General features: G+C 43.8%; 1 protein-coding gene across 1 annotated transcript in view; it reads right to left on the reverse strand.

Moving 5' to 3' along the window:
• The window catches only part of ESRRB (estrogen related receptor beta), a 121,700-nt gene that overhangs the window by 19,212 nt on the left and 77,202 nt on the right, over window positions 1–25,286 (reverse strand). The window contains exons 3-4 of the mRNA XM_065752222.1: window positions 14,193–14,602; window positions 6,658–6,774 (exon numbers count right to left, since the gene is read on the reverse strand). Coding sequence (XP_065608294.1) covers window positions 6,658–6,774; window positions 14,193–14,602 — 527 coding nt within the window. The remainder of the gene's footprint in view (window positions 1–6,657; window positions 6,775–14,192; window positions 14,603–25,286) is intronic.

Genomic DNA, 25,286 nt, shown 5'->3' on the forward strand with positions numbered 1-25,286 from the left:
GGACTGTTTCCTCTCATGAGCTCTAACCAGTCTGAAGCACAGAAGGTTTATTGACTCTTATCACCCACAAAAGCAATATTCACACAGCAGCAAGCTGAGTGGCACTGTAGAAGAAGACACAGGCACGTGTCTCCCAGGAAGATCATGGACGACTTTCACAGAAGGACCTAGAAGTCAGCAAAGCCCCAGCCCCACCAGCTTTCCAAGACAGTGCTCAAAACTGAATCCCCCAAAGGGTGCTTGCTGCCTAGGGGAACCTACAGCCCTGGGTGCAATTCTGTTTACCTTACTTTAGACTTTGATGGCTGCCTTCTGTACATCTGGGCTCCTATGAGAAGCAACAGAAAGAAGCAGGCACATCTGCATTCACCTCATCCTCCAGACACTGACTGAGGAGCACTGATGAACTTCAGAAGCGCCCTGAAGGGTCAAACCAATGCTTTCTTGATCTCAGTTTTCTATTTCACACTGAGAACATCTGTGAGAAGTCTGTTTAAATGTTTAGATAGAGAATACAAGCCCTTTGGAACAGGAAAGGAGCATAAGGATAGTCTGAGAAACCAAATTCTAAATGTATGACACAATGGAGAGGCCCCACCTCTCCATTGGCACATGGAGAGAGACCCACTTACGGCAGAGCTCTGCAGAGGTGAAGGAGCTCCTTGGGCCCACCAGCGCAGCACACTGCCACTTTGGCCAGTTCTCCTAGCACAACTCTGCTTGCACCTTGTAGTCTTAAAATGACTCCTGAAGTTCTCACCTCAGCAGTGGTGTTTGCAACACTAGCTAGCATCCACTGACACTTGTTGAAGGTACATGCCTTAGGTTACAGTAGAACAGTGGGACATGCATCCAGGCCCAACTCACTCCTGCCTACCTCAGGAGATCTTACCTATTGCAGTCAGAACTGCTTACGAGTTTGTAGCATGATGACTGGCATCCTAGCATCCTTGCACAGCTGAAGTTTGATCAGCTTCTCCTTTATGTATATATTATATAAGCACTAAGCACAACTTCAAGTGACAAAATACACAGAGTTTATCACAAACCTTAGTAGAAGTGAACTTTCTCTGAATATGTACTGATGTACATCAACAATCTGGACTTCATATTTGACAGAACAGAGGTTTAGTTACATATTGACAAGAACCTACAGACTCATCTAGGCAGATTAATGGTTCAAAATGAATGGAGAAAACCAACCTAGATATACTGATAATCCATTGAGTGTGGCAGAAGGTGTGGCAGGGGTTCATTTTTGGAAAACAGACACCAAGTGCTGCCATCCCAATGTACACTTGTGGATGGCCCATCCATTAGAAACCTCAGTTCTGGAGATTTACCACCATCCTACCGAAGGTAGCATGTGCTCCAAGTTATGCCACCACTCAGCCCAATTCTAGCTATACTGCAAATGCTCATTTCTTGTCTTGGAAAATGGCTGGGTGTAGAAGATATAGATATCAAGATGCCAATCACTGCATCTGGAGATCTTGTTTCAAAGGACAGGGAGGTGGTTGGTTGCCTGTCTGTTTTTAAACACTAGAGTATTTTAGATAAAGGAAAATAATTTTTCTCTCTTTTTTTTTTCATTTGGATACCTCCAGTAGTGATATTTCTGGCCTTGGCTGGAGGCAGAATACTTTATAAATACAAAGCCATTAAATCCCATGCAGCAGCAACCTGATCGGGGCTGCCTTTTAATTTCCTGACATGAGCTGGCCACTAACCCAATTACCCAGAATCCCCGGAGGAGCCCTCATCCTTCCCAGGAAGCACAAAGCAAAAACCCGAGCATATTGCAGGGATGTCAGCTGAGCTTTCACTGGAATCAAATATCTTTTCGAGAACACATGGTTTGGAAGCAGGGATGGGGGCAGGAGGGAGCAGTTGCTGGAAACACTTTGCTCCATTGAGAGACTCTGACACTTAAAAAGAGAAATGAAACACTCTCCATTTGGTTATGTTGCTGAAAGGTCCGCTGTTGATTCAGTTATCTGGATTTTAGTGAACAATGAAGGCAAAGTTATGAAGTGAAAGTAGTTTGAGATTGCCAGTACCAGGAATCCCTTGATTACATACTAGATGATGGCACCCAATTTATAAAATCACAGAGCCAGACCTACCCGGGGTGACAGATTTGTTTCCTTGGGAAGCATTTGCAATATCAGCCACTGGCTGCAGCTGGTAAGGGAAAGAGCAGTGTTAGAGAAGTTCTACTGGGTGCAGTAGGCAGGGTATTGCCAAAGACTGCAAACAGGTGAGAAAGGGGAACAGCTAATAGAAAGATGAGCGAGGTAAATGCTGTGGCTCTTCTCTGTTCATATTTCAGTCCTTGGCCCTGCAGTGTCAATATCCACACGTTCTAGTGATGAGTACATCACAAATCAGATTAGACAGATAGCAGTTCGGGAGCTTGGGGAATTTGTAACAAGAAATTTGGATGTCCTGTTGAATTTTAACATGTTCTACAGTCTTACTTATGGAAGTGCATTAGTATGACAAGGAGAAAAGTCTGGGAAAGGAATGGTTGTACCTGGGATTACTACACCCAGCAGATACACTTCTGGGAAGAAATGGAGTCACGTAGCTAAAGTAAATCATTTGCCTTTCTTCACTAATTGCCTGAACTCTTGCTGTTAAAGAACCTCTTTTCTGCATCCAGATCCAGTCTTCTTTCCCCTACTCTCCTTCTTCTTGTGGACTTCACCCTCACTGTGCAAGTAAAAGCTGCTGAATGACTCCTCAGAGCAAGGAGGCCAGGCCAGAGGAGAGCTTACCTTCAGAGACATTCAGATAGGGATGCAGCATCTTGAACAAACCAGTTTTCCTATCTTGGGAATTCTCACATCTAGGAGACTCTGGATGTAAATATTTTCTGAAATAAGGTGCGCCTCATCTGCCACGAGATACATCCCCAGGGCCCTTTTCAGTCTTTGCCCTCTTTCTTGGAAGCCACACAGGCCATCCTCAATGGCTTACAGGCAGCATCTCTGTTTGTGGACAGATTTTGCAGAGCAGGAAGGTACGCACTTCAGTTGGAAAAAGCTGTGGAGAAGCCCCATTCACCTCTGCCTGCAGATACCTCAGCCAGGCCAGAATCAGCAGAGCATAAATTTTCCAGGGACGTCATCTCTCCATAGGGACACTTGGGCTGGAGTCTGCTGGAATCACAGACTCCAAGTCCAGCAGCCTCCTATCCAGGCCTGTGAGTGAGGGGCTAATTAAAGCTCTCTGAGGACACGCTCCAAATGGAAGGGAAAGTGGAAGACAGGCAGCTAGGCAGGCCAACACATCTGAGTCGGTTGGGCTCCACAGGCAGAGATTTCTGCCAGTTGCTCTCCCCAGCGAGTCTCGCCTGCCCTGCAGCGTCACGCCTGGAGAACCTGAGACAGCAAAGCTCTGGTGTCCGTGCAGTTCCCTCGCTGCAATACATTGATCCAAGATCTCTTAAAGAAAGTGGCCTGGATATCTGAGACACCTATTGATCGCCCCATTGGCTCTCTTCCTGCCCTGATCCTCGTTCACTTGGCATTGCCCGAAAAACTGTGTTGGGGCAGCATCCCCAGATTTTAAAGGACCACAGTTGGCTGATCAGCTCCCTGCAGTACATAGGGAAGGAGAGAACACGCCTGGTGACTATCATGTGCATTTCCAAGGGGATTCTGCTCCTGCAGCATCAAGTTGGGCATTCAGGAGTAAGGCAGAGGCTTGAAATCACTGCTACCTGCTTTCTGATGTCTTTGAATCCTGGTTCCCCCTGCTTTAAAAACAGGCTCGTACTACATGCCCAGTGAGTAGACAGAGGTGTGAACATCACATGTAAGGACAATAACTACAAGAATCTTTCCTGTCTTACCAAGAAGAAAGCATGAAACACTGAACTAGGTACTAATGGAATATCAGATTTTTCTTCTTCAGAGGAAGGTCACTTTCATTTCCCAGAAACGTCCCCCAGTAATTTACCAGCTCAGTACCAGAGATCTCAAAGAGAAATGCAGCCAGAGATAAACTAGCTTCAAGATCTCTCATTTAACCATAAGATCATTTTTCTCCAAACTCTGGGAAATCAAACAGAAGAAAGAACCTGGCTTAACAGCATTCTGCCACAGACAGACCCAAGGAAGAAGAGTTATAAACCAAAGCAAGGAGAAATGGGAAATATTGGAAGGAAAAACAACATGTAACTCGAGCATCAAGACTCATCTTATCCTAATGAGCACCTGGGGACTGCAGGATAGGCTCTCAGGGAAAGCCAACACACCAGGGATTTCAAAATCCAGTCAAACTACCAGAAACGTATAACCAGGAACACTGTTGCCCTGGTGGATAAAGGGATGGATGAGCTAACAAAATGACAGATCAGAGATGTAAAAAACCAACGAACCTTTTCTAATCCAAAATCTCTTGTCAATTCTGCATTTCTAAGCAAGTCAAACAATTATGGATTTGTTCTTTCCCGAAACTCCTGGCTCTGAGGAGAACAAAGACTGTGAAGCCATTTTTTCTCCCTTTTTGGATTTTGCTTTTAAAGATGTGTATTGATTAAATTCTGTATACTAATAACTTTGTGCTTCCACCAGGCTTCACACAAAGTTAACTAATCAGTCCTTACAGCCCTTTTGCAAAGCAGTCTGACCCTTATTTCTCAGCTGGGAAAAGCAAGCAAAAGATAGAGAAAAGCAGCAGCATTTCCTACATCAGCTGACCACTCAGCATTAAGACAAAAAACTCCTGCTCACAGATTGCTAATATAGGCTCTTCTGCTCCTCTTGATATTGTCACGTGTTCTCACATCCCATTGCTATCAATAAATCTTAATACTGTATATTCCACAGCTCTAAATGTTATGGACAGGATCACAGATACACTAACATCAATAGCAAACCACCCTTCCCCAGTGGCTTTAATGATGCCAAATCAATTCCTATATGAATAACCAAAGACACTTCAGCACAAAAGCAGCCTTAAGAGTCAAATTTCAGTTTACAATGGGTTGTATCCCATGGGCTTCAGGAGTTCAGACAGAGCACGGTGTGAATGAAACCATACTGTTTAACAGCCTGTCTCTGGTCTGGTAGAAGTTAACTGTTTTCACACAACTTGGAGGCTACACCACAGTTCACACCCTGCTCTGGACTGTATTACACTCCTAGAACTGGGAGCAGAGGTTGCCCTGGCTACAGACAGGCCAGAATGGGCTCCTGCTGCTCAGAGCTGCCAGTTCTGAAGGGCTCAACTGCTCGGATGAAGGGCACCATGGACAGAAGCAGGCAGCAAGCTTGGACCCTGCTGCTCTGCAGTGACTGGAGTCACACTGTATTTTCAGGGTTGTTTTACAGGATTCGTATGTGCAGGCTCTCTCGTAACCAACCTGCACTCCCACTAAAGCCAGCATCACTACCATGGATTGGCATGCAAGTGAGGGGATATAATTCTCCTCAGAATGACTACATAAGCGAAGCTGCTTTAAAGGGGTTACCCTCTAACTCCAAAAGCAGGTGCCTCCTTCTCAGCAGAAGATCAAGATCTTCCAACTCAATAGCCACCCCAGAGAAGGGATAGACTACACAAGACTGAATCTCCTCCCATTGGTACCTGGTGTGCTCTAGCAGGAAGATATTTAACCACAGAAACAGCACATCCATCAAAGAAAAGGACAGGGTTTAACATCTAATCTACATTCTTAACAATACTGGCTGCCATCAACTTACCTCTCAAGAAATGAGAGAGTGCCAGTGCAAAGCAATACATGCTCAAGTGACATTGTGCAATTCATCACTGGCTGTTAAAATGGTATGATCTGGAAGCATGCTGCATGCTGGCATCTTGGCTCCAGCATGCTGGCCTTGGGCAGACTGCAGCTAGCTGCTGTTCCTTTTGGATAAAGGGAGAGCACTGTGCTCTGCCAGGTACAGCAAAGCAGAGGGTTACAAGTAGCATTTCTCCTTCCTACCCCTCCTCCTCTTGCTACCTCTCCCTGAGGGACCCAAAGGAAACAAGGCTTTAAAGCCAATCCATAAGAATGTGTTTAATTGCCACTGAATTCCCTATGGTTCACCTTGAATGGACAAGGATTGGGGAGGCAGGGGGGAAGGGAGGAAAAACAGCACAAGAAAGAAGCTGAACACTACTCAGAGAACACTGAACAGATCAATAAGCTGAACAGGTTGAGCATGCAGGGCAGGCGACCCACAGCTCCCAGACAGACCTGTCCTCCTCACCATCTTCAGAAAGTCTCCTGAGTGGGAATATGGGCAGACCTTCAAGCACACTGTGCCATAGCTTTGTGAAAACCCATCCAACCCTGTCATAATCAAGCAAGAACCTTTCCTTCCCAATACTGCAAAATGAACTGGAGGGCAAGAAGAACAACACTTTCCAGCCTGGGGTTCTTTCAGGAAAGGGAACAGTTTAGTATAGCCTGTTTCCAGTTATCTGTCAAATTTGCTATCACACTGGAAGTAATATCCTAGCATGAGTGTGCTGACTAGAACCACACTCCTCACTGGATTGCCTTCTTGGTCACAGCCCATCCTGACTCTTCTAAAAATCCTGAATAGAGGGATGCCTTGGAAAAGCCAGAGAGCACAAGTGCACAGTTATTCTAGGGGATTCTACAAGGCCTGGAGTTCCAGGTCAGGACAGACACCTTACCTTCTTTCAGCATCCCCACTTTGAGGCATTTCATGAAGCGACAGGCTTGACAGGACTTGCGCCTCCGTTTCGTGATCTCACATTCATTGGTGGCCGGGCAGCTGTATTCAATGTTCCCTGCAATCAAACACAGAGATGGTCACACAGGAGCTACATTCTCCTCAGTGGTCCATAGATAGGCTGTAGTGCCCAAGTATTTCCATAACCATTGGTCTCTACATTTAGACACTCATTTGCACACACAAATACACACAGACCACTCTGGCTTGTGTTGGACTCTGAGAGCCCAGCACTACTTATTAAAGCACATTTCAGAAAAAAAGCAACACTGCTCTAAGTACTGAGAGAAACCTGCCCATCCAAGGGGTTCATTCAATGCTGGGCTTTCAGGCACACAGGATATTCAAAGCACATAATCGCTTTTTCTCCTGCATCACCTATAACCTGTCCGGTTCCCCGAAGCCCTGAGAGTGGGACTAAGTCTCAGCCCACATCTACTGGGTGGATGTCACCTGCCTTCCTTGCCTTGCTCTTGGGACCAGAGAGCTCGGAGGTGGTATTTCATCCTTTGATTCCTCCTACTAGTGACATCCTATAGGTAGCAGGGAAGCAATTATTGAGAAAAATGGGTAATATGTAAAATACAAGCTATCTATGCAAACCTTTTCAGTTTTACTTTAGTAGTCCTCATCATTTCTTTGCAGAGAAAATCATTTCTTTCCTCATTTCCTTTCATTTACAATCACTTCATAATATGAGCTCCAAGACAAAACTGGAAAAAGAGGCATTCCAAATTTGTTTCTGGTCGCAGTGTATTTTATCATAAGCCAAGCATATAACTGAAACATGGAAGCAGGGGTCTGATATGAAGGTCGAATGGATAGTACACTGAATCACACGTAAGCTAACAGTTATTTAGTCCTAGAAGATAACAAACAGAAACAGTTGTCTTCATCCTGCCATTCAGTGTGAAGATGCTTCTGAAGAGGACTACTCAGTGTTTGCTGTAAAGCAGGACTGGAAACCTAGTGTCAGCAATGATGCATTGACAGTGATAAGGTACGTAAGGCAGTCTGGCTACTAGGTAAAACAGGAAGCTCCAGAAAGGATTTCTAAAATCTACAATCAGTTCAGAAAGATGGAATGGTTGCTCTGGTGATTCACAGCAGGAAACAGAGTAAAGAGTTCACTCACAGCTGTTGGTTAAAAGTAGAGATGAGAGCAGAGAGGGATCGCAGTCTGGACTTCATATACCACCAGGTCAGTAAGGGAAGCTCCCAGTTTAGTAACATCAAGACAGGACATTTGATTTTTGTTGCTAGTTCTTCAGGAATTTCTGTGTTCTTGTTTGAGACCCTTCCTTTCTCTACATACATGCATACAGTCTCTAGGGGTGGTGATTAGTTCTGGCAACTAACTAAGCAGTCAGAAAACCCACTAGCAATCAGAGCTAAAAGACAGCATAGATTCAAAAGGAAGAAAGCACCATTTGATTTATCTTACTATGCATGGCCCTTTGCTGGGTGAAACCTCAGAAGCACACAACCCCCAGGAGCATAAACATTATCTGCCTGCTAGTTACAAACCTTCTACCCTCTGCCTTGTCACAAGACCTGCAACTTGACTCTAAGCTCCAGGCCATCCGCCTCATTCCTCACCATGTTCCTTTGTACCCAAAATGCAGCTTGTCTGCAAAAATAAATAAAGAAATAAAAGAATGTTGCACAAGTTGCTTCCATTCAGACTATATTTCGTCACTGTGCAGCATCTGAATTTCAATAGCTAGCAATGTATCAAGGTTCCCAAAGAGCTGGAAATTGAGATTCGGGCATGATCTCAAGGTAATAAACAAATTCCTGCTTTAGACACAGAGCTCCAGTGCCTTACAGATCCCTGAGTACAGAGGCCCTGATCTCATGATCTGATACTTGCTGTCCCCCACACAGGAAGGAATAGCTCAGGAACAAACCTGGAATAAAACTCAACCATAGTCTCACTTTTGAAGGTCTTACCTTAGTTTCAGTGTTCACCTTGCACACCAAAACCAGCACCAGAGTTTGGAGAGCAAAAGATTTCATGTTTTATGGATTCCAGGCCAAAAATTTGCCTGCTAACACAGAGACACCAAGGGCATAGAGCCCTAACAGCACCAGGAGGCAATGACAGCCCTCTCTAGCAGTTCAAGGTCCCTTTACAATAAGCCAGGCAGATCCCTCAACTTCTTCATGCCTCCCCCTGACAAAGTATTGGAAATGGTCTACAAAGCATGCATCACAACTCAGCTAAGAAAATGTCACAGTAAGCACCAGGTACCATACGTACCATCATGTAGGCAGAATTTGAACATGCAGCTTTCGAAGACATTCTGTACTGGGATCACACCTGTTAAAGCATCAGAGCCAGAAGAGGGTGGCCATTGGGCCGGCTTCCCTTCCCATGTGGCAACACGGCAGCCACCATGCAGTGCTGCAGCCACAGGGTCTGTGGGTATGCAAAGGTGAGAAAATACATCCAACACTGGTTGGACATCCCTTTCAGCATGTCTTATTGCCTTCACATCAAACACAGGCTTGCGTGTCCTTACACACACCTTGTTTCCAGTCTCAAGGAAGAAAGCACCAGCAACCACGTCTTACAGCCCTCTCTGCTGGGGTAAATGCTAGAGGTGAAGCCCAGTGTGTTCTCTCCACACAAGAACTGGGAAACACAAGGCAGTGCTGCCAAGCTAAACAGACCTTTGTATTAAGCCCCAAACATACCCTGTACTGAATGGACTGAAAGCTACAGCTGGGGACAGTACCCAACTTTTTGCAGGACATCATTAGGGAAGGTACTATCAGCATTGCCTAGGCAGAATTCATCCAAGAAAAACTCATCTCCAAAACTTTGTAACAAAGTTCTCTGACTTTTTTTTATTGTTTATTCTCTCAATTTCTTTTATGGGTCCTGGGGCCAGTTGCCAGCACAGCGAGCTGCACACAGCTCCCTGTAATTTCTGTAAGTGCCCTGTGATAAAGTGATGAGATTAACTCATCGGAATTCCAGCAGCCTCGCAGCGGCTGGCGGTCACACCATCAGCCCGGCTGCTGGCACTCGGAGAGTGCTCCCTCTTAGCTACAGCAGCTGGGGTGCAGAAGGGCCTCCGTGCACACAAGGGCTCAGACAGACAAGTCCTTATTTGAGTATAAATTTGGGGCAAATCTCTGTGCATTGTGAATCATAAATTATGTGACCTAGAGGCAAGAAAAGGCAAGAAAATGGGATAATCTAGTAGACAAGGCCTTGATTTGAACTATCATTTATTAGAAAAGCTTTCATTGATTTATGTAATATTAACATTTGATCTAAAAAACCTGCTAGGACCTCACTGATGATACCACACAAGGTTGACCTAAAAAATGACTTCAAACAAAACAAAACAAACCAACCAAACAAAACAAGTGGCTGGTGACCAGCTCAGAGTCTGGAATTGTTTTAAGCTTTCCTATATTGAGTTTGGGAGGTCAAACCACTTCCTCTCTGAGTCTTGCTCTTCCCATCTGCAAAACGAAGTGAGCTACCAAACCTGTCTTCTCAGGGGATTGTGAGTCCTGATTCATTAAGGTCTAACTGCACTTTAAAGCCTTTAGATGAGAAATGCTAAGGAACAGCCAAGGACTATTAAAGTGATAGATCATGTTTTTTATGCTGGAGAATTGCAAAATTACCCAATTTTCTGTAAAATAGGGACCTTTGACTGTTAAACAGTTTGGAACAAAATATTCAGTGCACTCATAATTGGAATACCTGAAAACTACACACCAGAGCTTGGAGCCTCCTACAGGACCATGGCCTCTCTAGAAGGGGAGAGGAAGGGGGAGAATGACTCTCTGAGCTTGTGGAATGTGGTAAGTCACATCGCTCCTGCTTACATTATGGACTTAGCTCCTCAAGGGAGATGAGCTCAGAACTGGTATAGCACTGAGAGCACAAGCTGCTCCCCCACTTAGCCAAATCCTGCCTTCTCCACCTCCTACAAGGAAGGAAACTCAGGGACAATCAAATAGAAATCACCAAGAATGTCTTCAAAGTTGAAGTCTTTCCAACTTCTGCTTTCTGAAACAAACAAGCAAATAGCTGACCTTTCTTTCACTCTTTCTGGTCTGCTCTGCATTCCTCTTCATCATTCTTTCCCTCTCCTCTTCCTTGCATGCTCCATCCTGCTATGCCTGCATTGCTGCATATCCATCTCTCCTGTCCTCTGTTTCTTTGGGCAAGCTTTCCCTGAATTTCAGAGAAAAGCCTAGATTTCAATAAATTTGCTGTTAAGAGACAAATTTTATTTGTTCAGGATAAAAAGTCTTGTTTCATCCCTGTGATTTGATGCAACACACTACAGTCATGATTAGCAGAGTGGTGTCACACTGCTGATCCTGTGGTGCTAGTGGGCTGAGAGCAGGAATTCACAAGGAAATCCATCTTACAGTCTTCCCAGATCATGCACTTGTTGCCTTTTATACTTCCTTTATTTTTATTTTTTCCTTCAAGGACTGCTTTCAGAATACTGTAGGTATAGGAGTGTTCCATCAAGCACTCAGCATAGTTCCTCCGTGGCACGGCTGCAAGAGAAAGCAACCAGACTTTTCAACTAGCCACTGGCTTTGGTGATCCTTTCATTTCAGGACTTGGAAACTTTTGTCCAGTTCCAAAGACAAGCTGGTCATTTGGGTGCCCCACTGAAAAAGGACCTCAAAACCACGAAAAGGCCCATGGTGAGAGACCAGCAGTGCTTCTACACTCAATAGGCTCCAGTCCAACCTCCTCTGCAGCAGGACAAGGGAACATGGATAGGAAGCATGCAGTGGATTCTCTATTAAACTTCAGCTTAAAGTAGTTGAGACACCATAATCTGAGTCCTGGTGTGAGGACAGATACTTTGTGAAAATCAGAGGAAAATCAGTAGGAGAGCAAATGGGGGTCACTCCAGGTATAATACCAGCACTGTTTGCCTTCTCAGAGTGGAACCCCTGGCTTCTGCTCCATGCAAAAGAACTTGGACATCTTGCACAGCCTCAGTCAAGTCATTCTCTTGCCCGCATATGGGTGCAGGAAATGATCCAGGGCTCTCTACTGGCAGCACACAGCTTTCTCTCAGCCTGGTGATTTCTTGCAGACACAGGTTTCTGAAACAGAGGTACTTACCTACTGAAGTTTCAGTGAACAGATCTTTCTACACAGAGCAATCTCTACAGATGCACTGAGGCAAAAACAAAACACAAAACTAACAGAGCTGAACTGGACTGCAGATGATTTTCTGACTTCAAGTAGTAGAGCTGAGATAATAAAGAGCACTCTGACACCAGATCCTGGAAATACTGCACTTTTTCTGGTCATGCTACAAAAGTTTTTGGAAAGCTAAAAACACTTGTGTTTTTGCTATGAATTCCCATCTGAGAAATATGAGAACAGAGTGACAAGACAGAGCCTGACTGCCACAGCCACTACTGCAGGTCACAAACCTCCCTCCTGCATCTCACAGGTTCTTTGCTGGTCTTGTGGAAGATTCTTCTGCTCAGGAAAATGTGCAGACTCTCTCAGCTGCTCTTACTTTCCCAGCAGCCATACTGCTCACTGTAAAGACAACCAGGAGGTCCTAAAAGACTATGGATTTTGTTACAAGCCTGTTATAAATCCACATAAATCTTCTGAGCTTCATTATCCACATTTTAAGCCCCTTAGTGGTGTAAGGGCATCCTAGCACAGTAGCTGTGTAGCTACAATCACTGAGTTTGAAGTTTGCAAGACTTGAGCAGGGAATCCACAGATGCAGACACTTTGCCTGATAAACAACCTGTCCACTCAGATGATGGTGGTAAACATGCCTCCTCACTGACTCTCCAATACCCCATTCTCCTCAGTCTGAATTCTTACAAGTCCTGTTGTTTCACCTTATGGGTATGAGTTCCAAGCATACAAGCTGATTCACAAAGATCATACACAGAAATATTAATTTGGGTTTATTTTGCTGAGCTTCAAGATTAATATATTAAAATGTTATACTTAAACTCCTCATGTTTACCTAGGGTTGAGTGTATACAGCATGCACTACAGCACAGCCCTGGGAATTTCACATTTTCTTGAGCCAACCAAACTGTGTGGCCCTATTGCCTACCCTATCTCCCCAGGTTCAGCCTTCAGCTCCGTAGCTGGAACAGCTCACCTTTGGCACAGCACACCAGGCTCTCCCACTTCAGGGAATTGAAGCATTTTGGTGCCTCAGTCACTAACACAAGCTGATGACAGGGTGACAGAAATCTCCACTTACCCCTTCCCCCCCATCTGTTACACATTAACAGGCAATCAATTAGGGAACCACGGGGAGAATATGGTTGTGCTGGGGAGTCAGGCTTGAAGGGAAGCAGTCTCTCTTCCTAGGATGAAATCAGCTGATATAATACTAAGGCTGAATACAGGTTCTAGTTACTGTTGCTCTGCATCATTTCCAGCTTTTCAGAACTTCCTAGGTTTCTTTTTCCACTCTCCGTGTTAAGCCTATATTCCACTCTGCCACAGAGAAGTTCTTATGTTGCTCCCATAAGGGGTCAGTTTTTCAGTATCTTTCTGTATAAAGAGCCCCTAAGGGCTTTGCTTCAGAGTAATACCCTGTCCCTCCCTTTAGTACTTGAATGTGCCAAAAAACTAACACTAGGAATGGGTCCAAGTGCTGGAGAAGCAACGGAGTCTGTGCTGACAGTCAGAAGTGCAACTAAAAGTCCAATCACAGGAGATTCAACAATGACAAATCACAGAAAGTCTGCCAGAGCACAGGCCAATGCTCTAGGGATAGACATGCTTTCCACATGGCATAATGAAAGAGGAAGACTCAGTGGGGCAATGATCATCTCCATAGCAGTATTGTGGCAAAAAGATACATCTGGAATCTAAAAAATTAAACTAAAAATAGTAAATTCTGTAGACATCTGTGGTAATCTGCACCCTGTATTGCTCTATTCACTCCAGGATTGAACATTCCAAGTGATGGAGTATAATTAAGTATGATTGGCCCAGTCAATGAACAAAAATAGAGTACTTTCCCCACAAGTGGACTTATTTCACAGGAGTCAAGGGAGTGTTGGTGTGGTGGGCTGACATCAGCCAAGTACCCACACAACAGCTTGCTCACTGGATGCCCCTCTAGTCAAACCACATATACGCTTTCCATTGCAAGGTGAATTAATCTGTCCTTTTTTCAGTTAGAGAGTGCAAGAAACAGAGAACATCCGTATGCTCAGGGATGTTTGCTCATAAACGGTCTGCTTGTGTAAGTATACCCACACATCTGAGGATACCAGAGCTTGCCAGTATGCACTCCTACTTCTAGAGTACACAACTGCAGCACACCTTTGGCGCTCAGGACACAGACACGTTATATGTGAATTGTATATGCAAGAATAATGAGCTGCAGTTCGTCTACATATATATGCCCTGAGGTTATCAAAGTCATCTAAGTCATTTCTGACCTTTGGTTAAGACTGACAAAAATTGGTACACTGTACCTTGAATAGTCCTCTTGAAGAAGGCTTTGCACGCCTCACAGGAAGCCACACCGTAGTGGTACCCAGAAGCAATGTCCCCACACACCAGGCACAGCCGCTTGGGGATCGCATTGAGCATGTACTCGCACTTGGTGGGTGAGTCCTCCATGATGGCACTGGCGCAGTCATCGTAACGCTTACGGCAGGACCCACCGCCAATCCCCGTGCCATTGAACATGGGCGGTGAGTCCAGGCCATTGGGGTGGCCGCCCATGGCAATGCCGTAGCCACCGCTAGCATCGGAGGAGCCACTGGGGCTGTGGTGGCTGATAGCGTCGATGCCAGATGACGGGCTGGAGGGCTCGGTCTTGATGAAGGATCCACAGCTGGAGGAGAGGTGCCGCTCCTCTGTGGCCATTCTGCCGAGCAGCCTGCAAAGAGAGAGCAAAGACATTCAGCGGCCTCTTGGTTAAATGCAGCTCCACGGCAGTCAAAGGAAAGCCCTCCCTTTCCCACCTTAGTCCAACTCCAATTGGCTCAGGCAGTGCAACCCCACATAGGTACTTCTCCTCAGGGATATGAACACAAGTCACTAAGAACTATTTGCCTATTTCCCATCAAATCTCACAGAGAAAGTCAAGGCCATTCGTGTAGATCACAATTTCAGGGTGTTCACAGACTAGTGCTGGGAAGGGGAATCAGTGCTGATGAGGCAGAAGCTACCCAGAGCAGATAATCCCTGGCAAAGCAGAAATAAATGAACCTATTTGTGGCTGGCCAAATGAAAAAGATTCTCAGTTAGTTCAGGATTCCTTGCCCTGAGGGTACACAAGCATGAGAGTACACAAGCATACCCTGCGTGAAGAATCTGTTCAGAATGGACTTTCTTTTGTAATACAGATGTCCCCGTGTTATTTTCACATTGGATTCACTCCTCTTCATTAACATCACTAAAATGGGAGTTTAAAAAAAGAAACTGATCTGATCAAAAGCTTGATCCAACTTAATCTTAAATATTAATCTTTCTTCTGTTTACTAGCATAAGACTTGTACATAGAAAGGCTTCTCCCACATTTCCACATCTTACAGAGTCACACACTCTAAAGTATATGTAGGGATGACATCTTTACCAAATTTGAAACCTTTTATTATTATTAACTGCAGTCAAAGATAGTTTTATTGTTCAAATAAAAGTGAAGTTGTTTTTTTTTTTTGGAACACTGCTAATTTTAAAGATATGATATGAAAATGAGCTCCAGGGATTACTCGTTCAGTCTATGAACAAACAATAATGTGTGCACGCTGCATTCACAGCTGCCCAGGTTCCCTGGACATCTCCTAATTCTCCTCATGATGTGCTCTTTTGCTATGTTCTAATTCAGCTTTTCATTATATAATTGTTCTTCATGCATTTACGCAGACATTTTTGCAAACCTCATATCTATTACATCATCCATCTCTGAATTTCATCTAGTTCAGCTATTTCTGTTCAGTCCAGAAGAATTCAATGAGGCAACTCCTCAGCAGCATGAAACTGGCACTACTCCATCACTCCTCCAGCTGAAGGTCTGGACAGCGTTCAAGACAAAGGTATGCTGTCAATCACCTAGTGACACTACCATATTTTCAATGTTATTTTCAGCCCATCCCTTATATGACTCCTTATATTGTTTGGGGTTTTTTCACCCTCTTAAAATTAAACTGTTACCATTTCTTTTAACAGACAGTATCAGCAAGTTACTTACTGAGAATCTCAGATCTTTTCATGAGTTGTTACAGTTAATTTAGAATCCATTAACATCTATGAAAAATCAAAGTAATGCCTTCTGGAATGCAACACTGCAATAGTCAACAGCGCACTTCATCTACCACTGTGCTGTCCTCGCACCTAGCTTTATTACAATCCTCTGGAGTTCTTCAGTCTTTCTTCAAAATCCTCTGCCATCTGCAGAGTCTCATTGCTCACCCACTTCCAAGGGCTTTAATGCATGAATCAACCACCACAACACAGAACTATCTGGGTCATTCATGTCAACCTTTATCACCTGAAAATTGACTTCCCCTTATTTTCTGGGTAGGGGATGCCTACTTCTTGTTTTCTGTCTCAGACACTTTTAAATTGATAACAGTATTAACCTGAGAGGTCAAATTTTCTCTCCAGCAAGATAATTTGTCAATGGCTTTTAAGAAAACCTAAAAATATGCAATCAAGTGATTTTCCTGATGACACGTCCAAAGAATTCTGACAGCCTGGGGATGCTTGAATTTCTTCTTAGAAGCTCCACTGGTTTAAAGTTACCATACCACGGTCATGTGGGTAATTTCTATTTCAGTTTCAGTCTATTTACCTGGTATTTATGGCAACTTGGCAACTCCTCCTGCCAAGAGGCCTGACCCATCAGGTGACAGGACAAAGCATTTTGTGACACAGCAACACTGATGTACATACATTACATACATCATTTCTGTGTGCCTACTGATATGAATGTACATGTCTGATACACAACAGCTTTACAGTTCTGCACTGTTATGATCTCATTTGACCCAAGTATCTCTTAATTTTCCTCTCTGTTTCATCGCGAGTGTTTGACCTCATCTCCCAACTCTGGGATCGATCATACACGTCCGTTATTTGGCAAGATGGCTGACCTTGAGACTATGGGCAGGCATCTCACATTCCTGGGCTGCTTTGCCTGGTGTTACTTGAGAGGAATCCAGAGTTTAGCCCCATTCAGAGACAGTGTGATGAGTTGATGAATCCCCATACTTTGCCCAGAAAAGCAGAAAGCAAAGCAAAAAAGCTGCTGTGCTGGCCAGATTGTGGAACCTTTCCCTACCTGAGAGGTGCATATGTAATAAAAACCTGAAGATCACCAGGCATAGAAACATGAGATTATGGTCAAAGTGGAAGGTAAAAACCACCATAAAAAACTTTTTTGCACTTGAGAAGCTCCATAGTAAAAGGAGTTGAAGTTGCAGTATTAAGGGCAGACAGAGGACAACACTATGAAAAAGGCATGACAACGAAGTAAGCTGAACTGTCAGATTCAGTCAGGTAAGTTCACATCCTAGCTTCTGTCTCTTAAAAGCCCAGAATTCACTGACTGGGAAGAAATGAAGAAGCAACAAACGAGATTCTGAGCTGTATTAGAAAAGATACTGAAAACTGGGAGTAGAAGGACTTCAGAGAATTAAGGTTAAACAGAGGTGACAGAAGTCCTCTGTGTCTGTGTTTGTATCTACTCCAACTAGGGCATAACATTTCACATTTCTTCATGTTAGCCATGTATGAAACACTCATCCTGGTACACCTCCTTGTATTAATGGCACGTTTTACAAATCCAAAGACAAACCTGAATATGGAAAACAAAAGGCTGGCTGTCGGAGCAAGAGGCTACTCCTTCAGATTTTTGGAAGTCCTGTCTACCACGTTACTAAATGTAATCACTATTTGCAAGACAAGCTCTCACAGTGGAGTTTACCAAGGCCCACTGCTCTGCCAGCCCATCATAAACCAGGGAATCACAAAAAGAAAGGGATAGTTGTTTGCAAACACTTCTCAGAACTGCTGTCATAGGACCAGACATTACTGTTTTAAAAAGTTCTTGGTTCTGAACTGATAGACCTGAAGACTAGCAATGTTTTGTCACCTGCAAGTTACAGGAAGTTGAATTGCTTCAAATAGACTCAGTGAGGTGTTTCCCTCCACTAGGAAAAAATAACAGAGAAAAAGGTGAGATCAGTCTCCTAGGACCAACTCACTTCTCCACTCACAACCTCTGTTACAGTGACTGCCTGGTGATCAATCAAAGATAGAAACAAACCCCTACATCCTTACAGTCCAGGATGCTCCTTTCCCTCTCACTGAGACAGTAACACATAGCAAGTTCTGGTTTGGTTTAAACAAGTGCTTTACAGATCAAAGCCCTTAGCACCAAGTCAGACTAAAGACCACAGCTACTGTGTATCCACTCATTCCAGAGGTTGTATTTTTCTTTTCTGTCCTCTGGTACAACTTGGATAGTTGACTGATGGGCAGCAGATACAGAGTTAAGCCACTTCAGCTCTGACTTTCTACAAGTCCCACAGAGATCCCATCATGATTTTTAAACAGACCTAGTCTGCCCCCTGGCAAGAAAAAAAACATCTTGAACTTCAAGAAGAACAGTTAAACATTTTTTGCAAAGAGTTCAAAGTGATGAACAGCCATTTTGCTCAGCTCTAGTTACCTTAATAGGAATGTAAAAGGAGAGAGACTTGATCCAACTCTCCTTCACGCTGGCACAGGAAACTCCGTTACTATTTCTGTGCCCATGTAACAAGCTTAGAGGTTCTAAACATTTCATTCTTTTCACCTTTCCTCATCATAGGTCATTCCCTCTAATCCCTTTAGCATCTTTGTGGCCCTTCTCTGGACTCATTCCAGCCTACTTGGGTCTTGCAGCAAGGTGCCCGGAATCGCACACTGCAATGATACCACAGCACTACAGGGGGGAGACTCTCCAGAAAGTGCACAGTCAGGCAGACTTACAGGCCAACCATGCATAACTTCACCAGCTAATGGCCTGCACACCATCATTGCATACCCACTGTCTCACTAGGAGCTCTCTGAACTTAAGCTGCTTTGCCACCTTGATGTGCACAGTATGAAGTTTGGATTCTTCCCATTTTAAAGTAGATCCAGTGACATCTTTAAAGCACACACTGCTAATTGTAACTTGTTCTATCAAGCCGAGGCCTTCTAATAATGCTCATTTTTTCAGCCTAGATTTTTTTTTTTTACACTCATTTGTTTCTATTATGTTTCAGTTGTGTCAACTGTAAATTTAAGAACTACATCTTTTACATTTTCCTTCAGGTTGCTAACAAATATTTAAAGCCAAAACTCTGCTCTTTTGGACACTACCTTTGCAGAAGGATAAAGAATGTCTATAACCCTTGTGTTTACACTCTGTCAGCTAATCCATGATTCATTTCACAGGATTTGTATCAAAACCAATTTGATCTAATTTCCCTAATAAGATCTTACACAGCTTTGTGTCAAAAGCTCATGCGTGGTCCAAAGACAGTCTATCCACTGCTTTCTTTTTGCCCACTAATTACCTAATTGTATCAAGAAAGGTTATTGTCTGACTACTCTCATTTCATAAACCCACTGCTATTTATCACTGACGATGTTGTTAGCCTTTGTGAGCACACAGCTGTCGTCAAGCAAGTACACTCTGATCTCAGTGATCCTGGATGAAAATTTGCTAGTTTAGACCAAGTCACGACTGTGCTTTAGGCACTCACGTGCCTTCAGTGTTATCTCTTTTGGGCAGTGATGTTGATTTAATGTTTGAAATTTCCCCAATTCTTCTCCTTTCATACTTCTCTACAATGCTTATTACACATTTTCTGAGGGTTTTTTCCCTTTTCTTTCACCAGAAATAGTAACTTGTAGCTATGTTAATCTTACTATCCAAGTTCTAGATAAGGAGATGACATCAGTATTTTCTAGCCACAAGCCTTTATGTGCCTCAAGAATTGAAAGACTCAGAGGTGGGTCACAGGAGCTTAGCAAGACGGCTAGAACAATATCTGTCACTGTTACAGAAGGAAGCTTTCCCCTGCCAACAGGATTCTTTATCAGCTAACATATCTAGAGTTCAGTAACTTAATTCCATCTGAGCAGCTCCAAGTGCTGATGCAAAACCAAGTATCTGACCCTGCATGTTCTTCATGCAGTAGTCCCTACTCTGAATAGGAGCTAGGAAAGTTCAGAAGCATTACTTCTGACATTCTCTAGTGGATGATCCTCAATACATGATCTTCAACAAGAAAAAAAAAAAAAAAAGGTTATCTCAGTGCTATGCTCATTTCTTGAAGGAAGGTAGGAATGGGCATCAGAAGTTCTACCACGTAAGCCAGTCCTTCCCCAGTATTTTCTGATTAAATCACACAGCCACCAATTCAGCATGCTGGGGATTCCCAAACTGAAACTGACATTAAAACATATCTAAAATACATCTGTATAACTAGCACGAACATGGGTAAGTGAACACTCTCTCATAAATTCCTCAAAACAAAGCCTTCTCTCCCCCCCCCCCAAAAGAAAGAAAAAAACCCAAAAAACTGAGAAGGCTGCCATTATAAATCTGTTCACTTCACATCTCAACTCATGACAAAACCACGCCTCAAACTGCACAGACAGTTTTAGACCAACCAAGGAAGATCAAAGATTTTTAATAAGCAGAAACACCAACAATTAAACAAAGATTTTAAAAGTCCAACCTTTCCATAGTTACAGGCCTATTTTTACCATCAGTATTTATTAGCCCAGACAACAAACATACATTACATGTGTAAATGAGGTGTGCATATCATGCCATAATGCTATTTGAGCAACACAAACTTGGTGTCTTCCCTCTGTGGGCCATATGAGAGAGCTTCACAACTCACGGCTGGCTGACAAGCATTAGATCAGCTTCTCAAACACTCACCATAACCCCAGGAACAAGCCAAATTTTGTCAGGTGGCTTCTTTTAGATACAGAAGTAAATAATGTTTTCCAAGTGGCAGGCTAGACACGACAGCTGCAATAATAGCCCAAGTAATTATAGGGTGCAGGCAGAAGGTGTTATACTACAGGGCCAAGTGGCTCCCACCTGTAGTCCTCTGCACCATGGACAGCTCACACACGGCCCTGGCTCTCAGCTTCCCATGTGCTGGGAAAGCAAGGCCTGTCCCAATCTGCCGCTCCATTTGAACCTCAAATGAGAGGGACATCATCTAGAGATACCACCTCATCCTGCCTTATAGATATTCTCCACACAACAGTCTGAGAATAATGGGATCTGCTAATGTGCAACTTCTGTGCAGTAGGTCACTGTAGATAAGTTAGCCCTAACCACCATGGTTAAGGAAGTTATTCTGGGAGTATTCAGTCACACAGGAACACATCCTGCACCCAGGGCAAACTCTGTTTCTCTCTGGAGGCAAAAGCCTTGGTACTGCATGGGTGATAGGCTTAATTACTACCAAACAGAAATTGCCAAGATGCCAGTATCTAGGTTTTAGAGGATTTTACTCAAATCACGGCATTTTGCTTTGCTACACAGGATAAGACAGTCATAACCTCAAATCAACCTAAATATTTTTCTCTGAGGTGCAAATATAATTACTAAAAATTTTGTTGAGCTTGCTAGCAGCAGCACCCTTTTGCTTGCATAGGATTTGTTGCTATTCTGCCAAGTATGGCAAGACTGAGAGACACTCTGCAAAACATTCATCCCTAATATAGCCACACAATACTACCTATTGGTCTTCAGAAAAACACAAACCATAGTTTAGCAAAATCATAGAATCACAGTCATAGAATCAAGACCTAGAAGATCATCCAGTCCAACTGTCCACCTATCACCAATAGTACTCACTAAACCCTGTCCCTCAACACAACATATAAATGTTCCTTGGACACCTCCAGGGTCAGTGACTCGACCACCTCCCTGGGCAGCCCATTCCAGATCCTGACCACTCCTTTGGAAAAGTAGTATTTCCTAACATCCAGCCTGAATCTCCCTGGCACAAATTGAGGCCATTTCCTCTCGCCCTATCACTAGTTACACAAGAGAAGAGATTGACTCTCAGCTCACTACAACCTCCCTCCAGGTAGTTAGAGAGAGCAATACGGTCCCCTGAGCCTTCTCTTGTCCAGTCTTGTCCAGACTGAACAGCCCCAACTCCCTCAGACATTCCTCGTAAGGTCTGTGCTCCAGACTCCTCAGCAGCTTCATTGTCCTCTGGACACACTCCAGGGCTGCAATATCTTTCTTGCAGTGAGGGGCCCAAAACTGAACACAGTACTCGAGGTGCAGCCTCACCATTACTTCCCTGTTCCTGCTGACAACACTATTTCTGATACAAGCCAGGATGCTGTTGGCCTTCTTGGCCACTTGGGCACACTGCCGGCTCATGTTAAGCCGAGCACCAACCAACACCCCCAGGTCCATTTACTCTATTCTTCCAGCCACCCTTCCCCAAGCCTGTAACATCACCTGGGGTTGCTGTGACCAAAGTGCAGGACCTGGCACTTGGTCTTGTTGAATCTCATCCCATTGGCTTCAGCCCAGCGATCCAGCCCCTCCAGATCCCTCTGTACGGTTTTGCAACCCTCAGGCAGATTGATGCTTCCAGCCAACTTGGTGTCATCTGCAAACTTACTGAAGGTGCACTCAGTGCCCTCATCCAGGCCATCAATAAAGATACTGAAGAGGTCAGTTCTGACCCCTGGGGAACACCACTTGTGACTGGTTGCCAGTTGGATTTAACTCCATTCACCACCACTCTTTGGGTCCAGCCCTCCAGCCAGTTCTTTATGCAGCCAAGAGCGTACCTGTCCAAGCCATGGTCTGCCAGCTTCTCCAGGAAAATACTATGGGAGACCGTGTCAAAGGCCTTGCTGAAGTCTAGGTAGACCACATCAACAGCCTTTCCATCATCTGCCAGGCTGTTCACTTGATCATAGAAGGAGATCAGGTTGCTCAAGCAGAACCTGGCCTCCACGAACCCGTGCTGACTAGACCTGATCCCCTGGTTGCCCCACACATGCCATGCCATCTCTCTCAAGACAATCTGCACCAGAACCTTCCCGGGCACCAAGGTCAGGATGACAGGCTTGTAGTTCCCCAGATCCTCCTTACAACCCTTCTTGTACGTGGAAGTCACACTCGGAGCCTGCAGTCTTCTGGGACCTCTCCAGTTGACCAGGAATGCTGACAGATGATGGTAAGTGGCTTGGCTATCACCTCTGCCAGTTCCCTCAGCACTCTTGGATGGATCTCATCTGACACCACGGACTTGTGGCAATCCAGGTAAAAAATATCTTGGTGGAAAATGTTGATGAGTTTGCTTTCTAATCTGGAATGGATAAGCACTACTCCACAGCATGAACACCAGAGCCTAGACAGCCAGGGTGCAACAAGGTGCAATTGCCAGCATTTTGTTATAAATGCAGTACACCATCTTTATTCTAATTGCAATCTTTTCTGTTGTTTCTGGGTTTGCTGGGCATCTCAAACTGGCTTATACTGTACAAAAGCATCGCACTTGGCTTGCTTTTTGAACTTGCTTTGAAGAAGGAGATGGATTTTTAAATTTGCTTTGTAATTTGAGAAGGTCAGGCAAAGAATTTTTGAGTCAGGAACCTGAAGCATCTAAAAGGTAAATGTGATACGCAGCCAACAAAGACCTACAGCTCCTCAGCTACCTCAAGACCTGCCTCCAGTGGTCAGCCTTGAGAAGAACTGCATTATATGAGATCTCCTGAAGTGAGCTGTGGCACTTAGTCTGTCACGTAGTCTGGAAGAAGAGATTCCTTGCACAGGAGTAGCAAAGTTGTTCCAATCTGGGTTCTTCTGCTAAATAAGGAGACGCAGGACAGCAAGTGCACATACTCTGGCTCTTAGACGAATAGTATTTGCTTGACTAATGCCCACAAGACATTTTATCCCTTTGACCCATTGTATAACCAGAGCACAGTTACATATCAGTAGATCTGCTCCAGTCCAAGTGAGCTCGCACTGATAAAAGCTGCCACAGCAATCATGTCTGGAGGCTGCTTAAAAAGCCTTCTCATGGGCAGAAGGTATTATGGATTTCCTGCTAGCCTTCATTCCTCTTCTCCTTCTTGTAATTTCTCTTCACACTTAAGACAACATTCTTGTTAGTTAATGGTAAGAAGTATTACACAGATGAAGTGTCAATTAATCTGGAGGTGTGACATATATTATCAGTTCACTCTCTTATTAACACATTGCCTTTCGAAGGTACCTTGCCCTGTGGTGTACTAATGGCTGTCCCTCTAGAGTGAATTGCTTTAGCACTTGAGCTAATGTTTCTGGCTTACACTTGCTGTTGATATCACTATGAAACAAGGACAGGGATTCACTTGTGATCCACTGTTTATCTAAATTCTACCATCACCCTTTTTTCCCCCTTGTCATTCTGTATTTCACATTTCCAGACTATCTGTACTTTCTTCCTCTACTATTTCTGCATTTGGAAGATTGTCCACACCAGTTCAACATTTTTTGCTTGCGTATGGCAAAGCTGGATACAGTAATCCCTGTCGAAATGTTGGCTAGACCTTCATTTATTCTTGAATGTTTCTTTATACCTCGTCTATCTAGGGCACTTCTAATCTATATCTCTCTTAGTACTTTCAGTGTCCTTCAGACACTAGTGAATGATACTCATACAACAACATATTCAGTAGAGCACTTCAAATACTCGTACGTCAGAATTTTGCTTTCACCTTTTCAGCTGAGCAAGGAAAGGAAAACCTCTAGAAGAGTCATTCATGTCACATTCATTTTTGCATCCTGGCCTGATCCATCATCTCATTTCACACAGATCTCTTTTTTTCACTCAGTACAGTCTTAGCATTTATGATAGAAAACTGCCACCAGTACAAATTCCTCAGCCTGCACTTCCTTGAATTTCAAGATATTCACTGCAGGCACCCTCTTCAGCCTTGCCAACAATACACGATGAAAAATGGCAGAAAAAAAAAGAAATAAAAAGAAAGACACAGAGGTACTGTTTAATTCCAGAAAGAGTTTGGGAAAGGATTTAAGATGGGAGCTATGTACCTAGCAAGGACATCATCCTAGAAAGAAACATGAAGAAAGAGTACAGAATTAATGTTTCTTCTGAATACTAGTTTACTGAAGTTTATTATTACTGCATGTTCTCCAGTCTGGAGGCATTCAGGAGGTCTCAGTCTTTGAGTGATTGTCAATTTTTTGGAAGGTTTCAACTTCTTGTATCTCAACACTTAAAGCTGCAGCAGGACTCTGCCCTTTTCTCCCATCCTTGCCAAGACAGTCTAGACAGGACAGATGGGCTTTGCCTAGATTCCACTTGTAGCACTTGGAGAAATCTATAATTGAGTGGCTCATCATTAGAAACATTACTCAAAACTAGATGGATCCTGAAAAAACTGACTACAATTATTTTCACATACATTCAAGCATAGAAAATAACAGTGGCCAATTAGTGCTTTTCAATTTGAACTTTTTTTTTAAATCCCTGTCTCTCCTGAGAGCATTTCTAAGACAATACAGAAGCAAAACA

The sequence above is a fragment of the Cyrtonyx montezumae genome, unplaced genomic scaffold (genome assembly GCF_038088225.1).
Source record: "Cyrtonyx montezumae isolate F1298 unplaced genomic scaffold, pur_monq_1.0 scaffold_10, whole genome shotgun sequence".
Classification (NCBI taxonomy): Eukaryota; Metazoa; Chordata; class Aves; order Galliformes; family Odontophoridae; genus Cyrtonyx; species Cyrtonyx montezumae.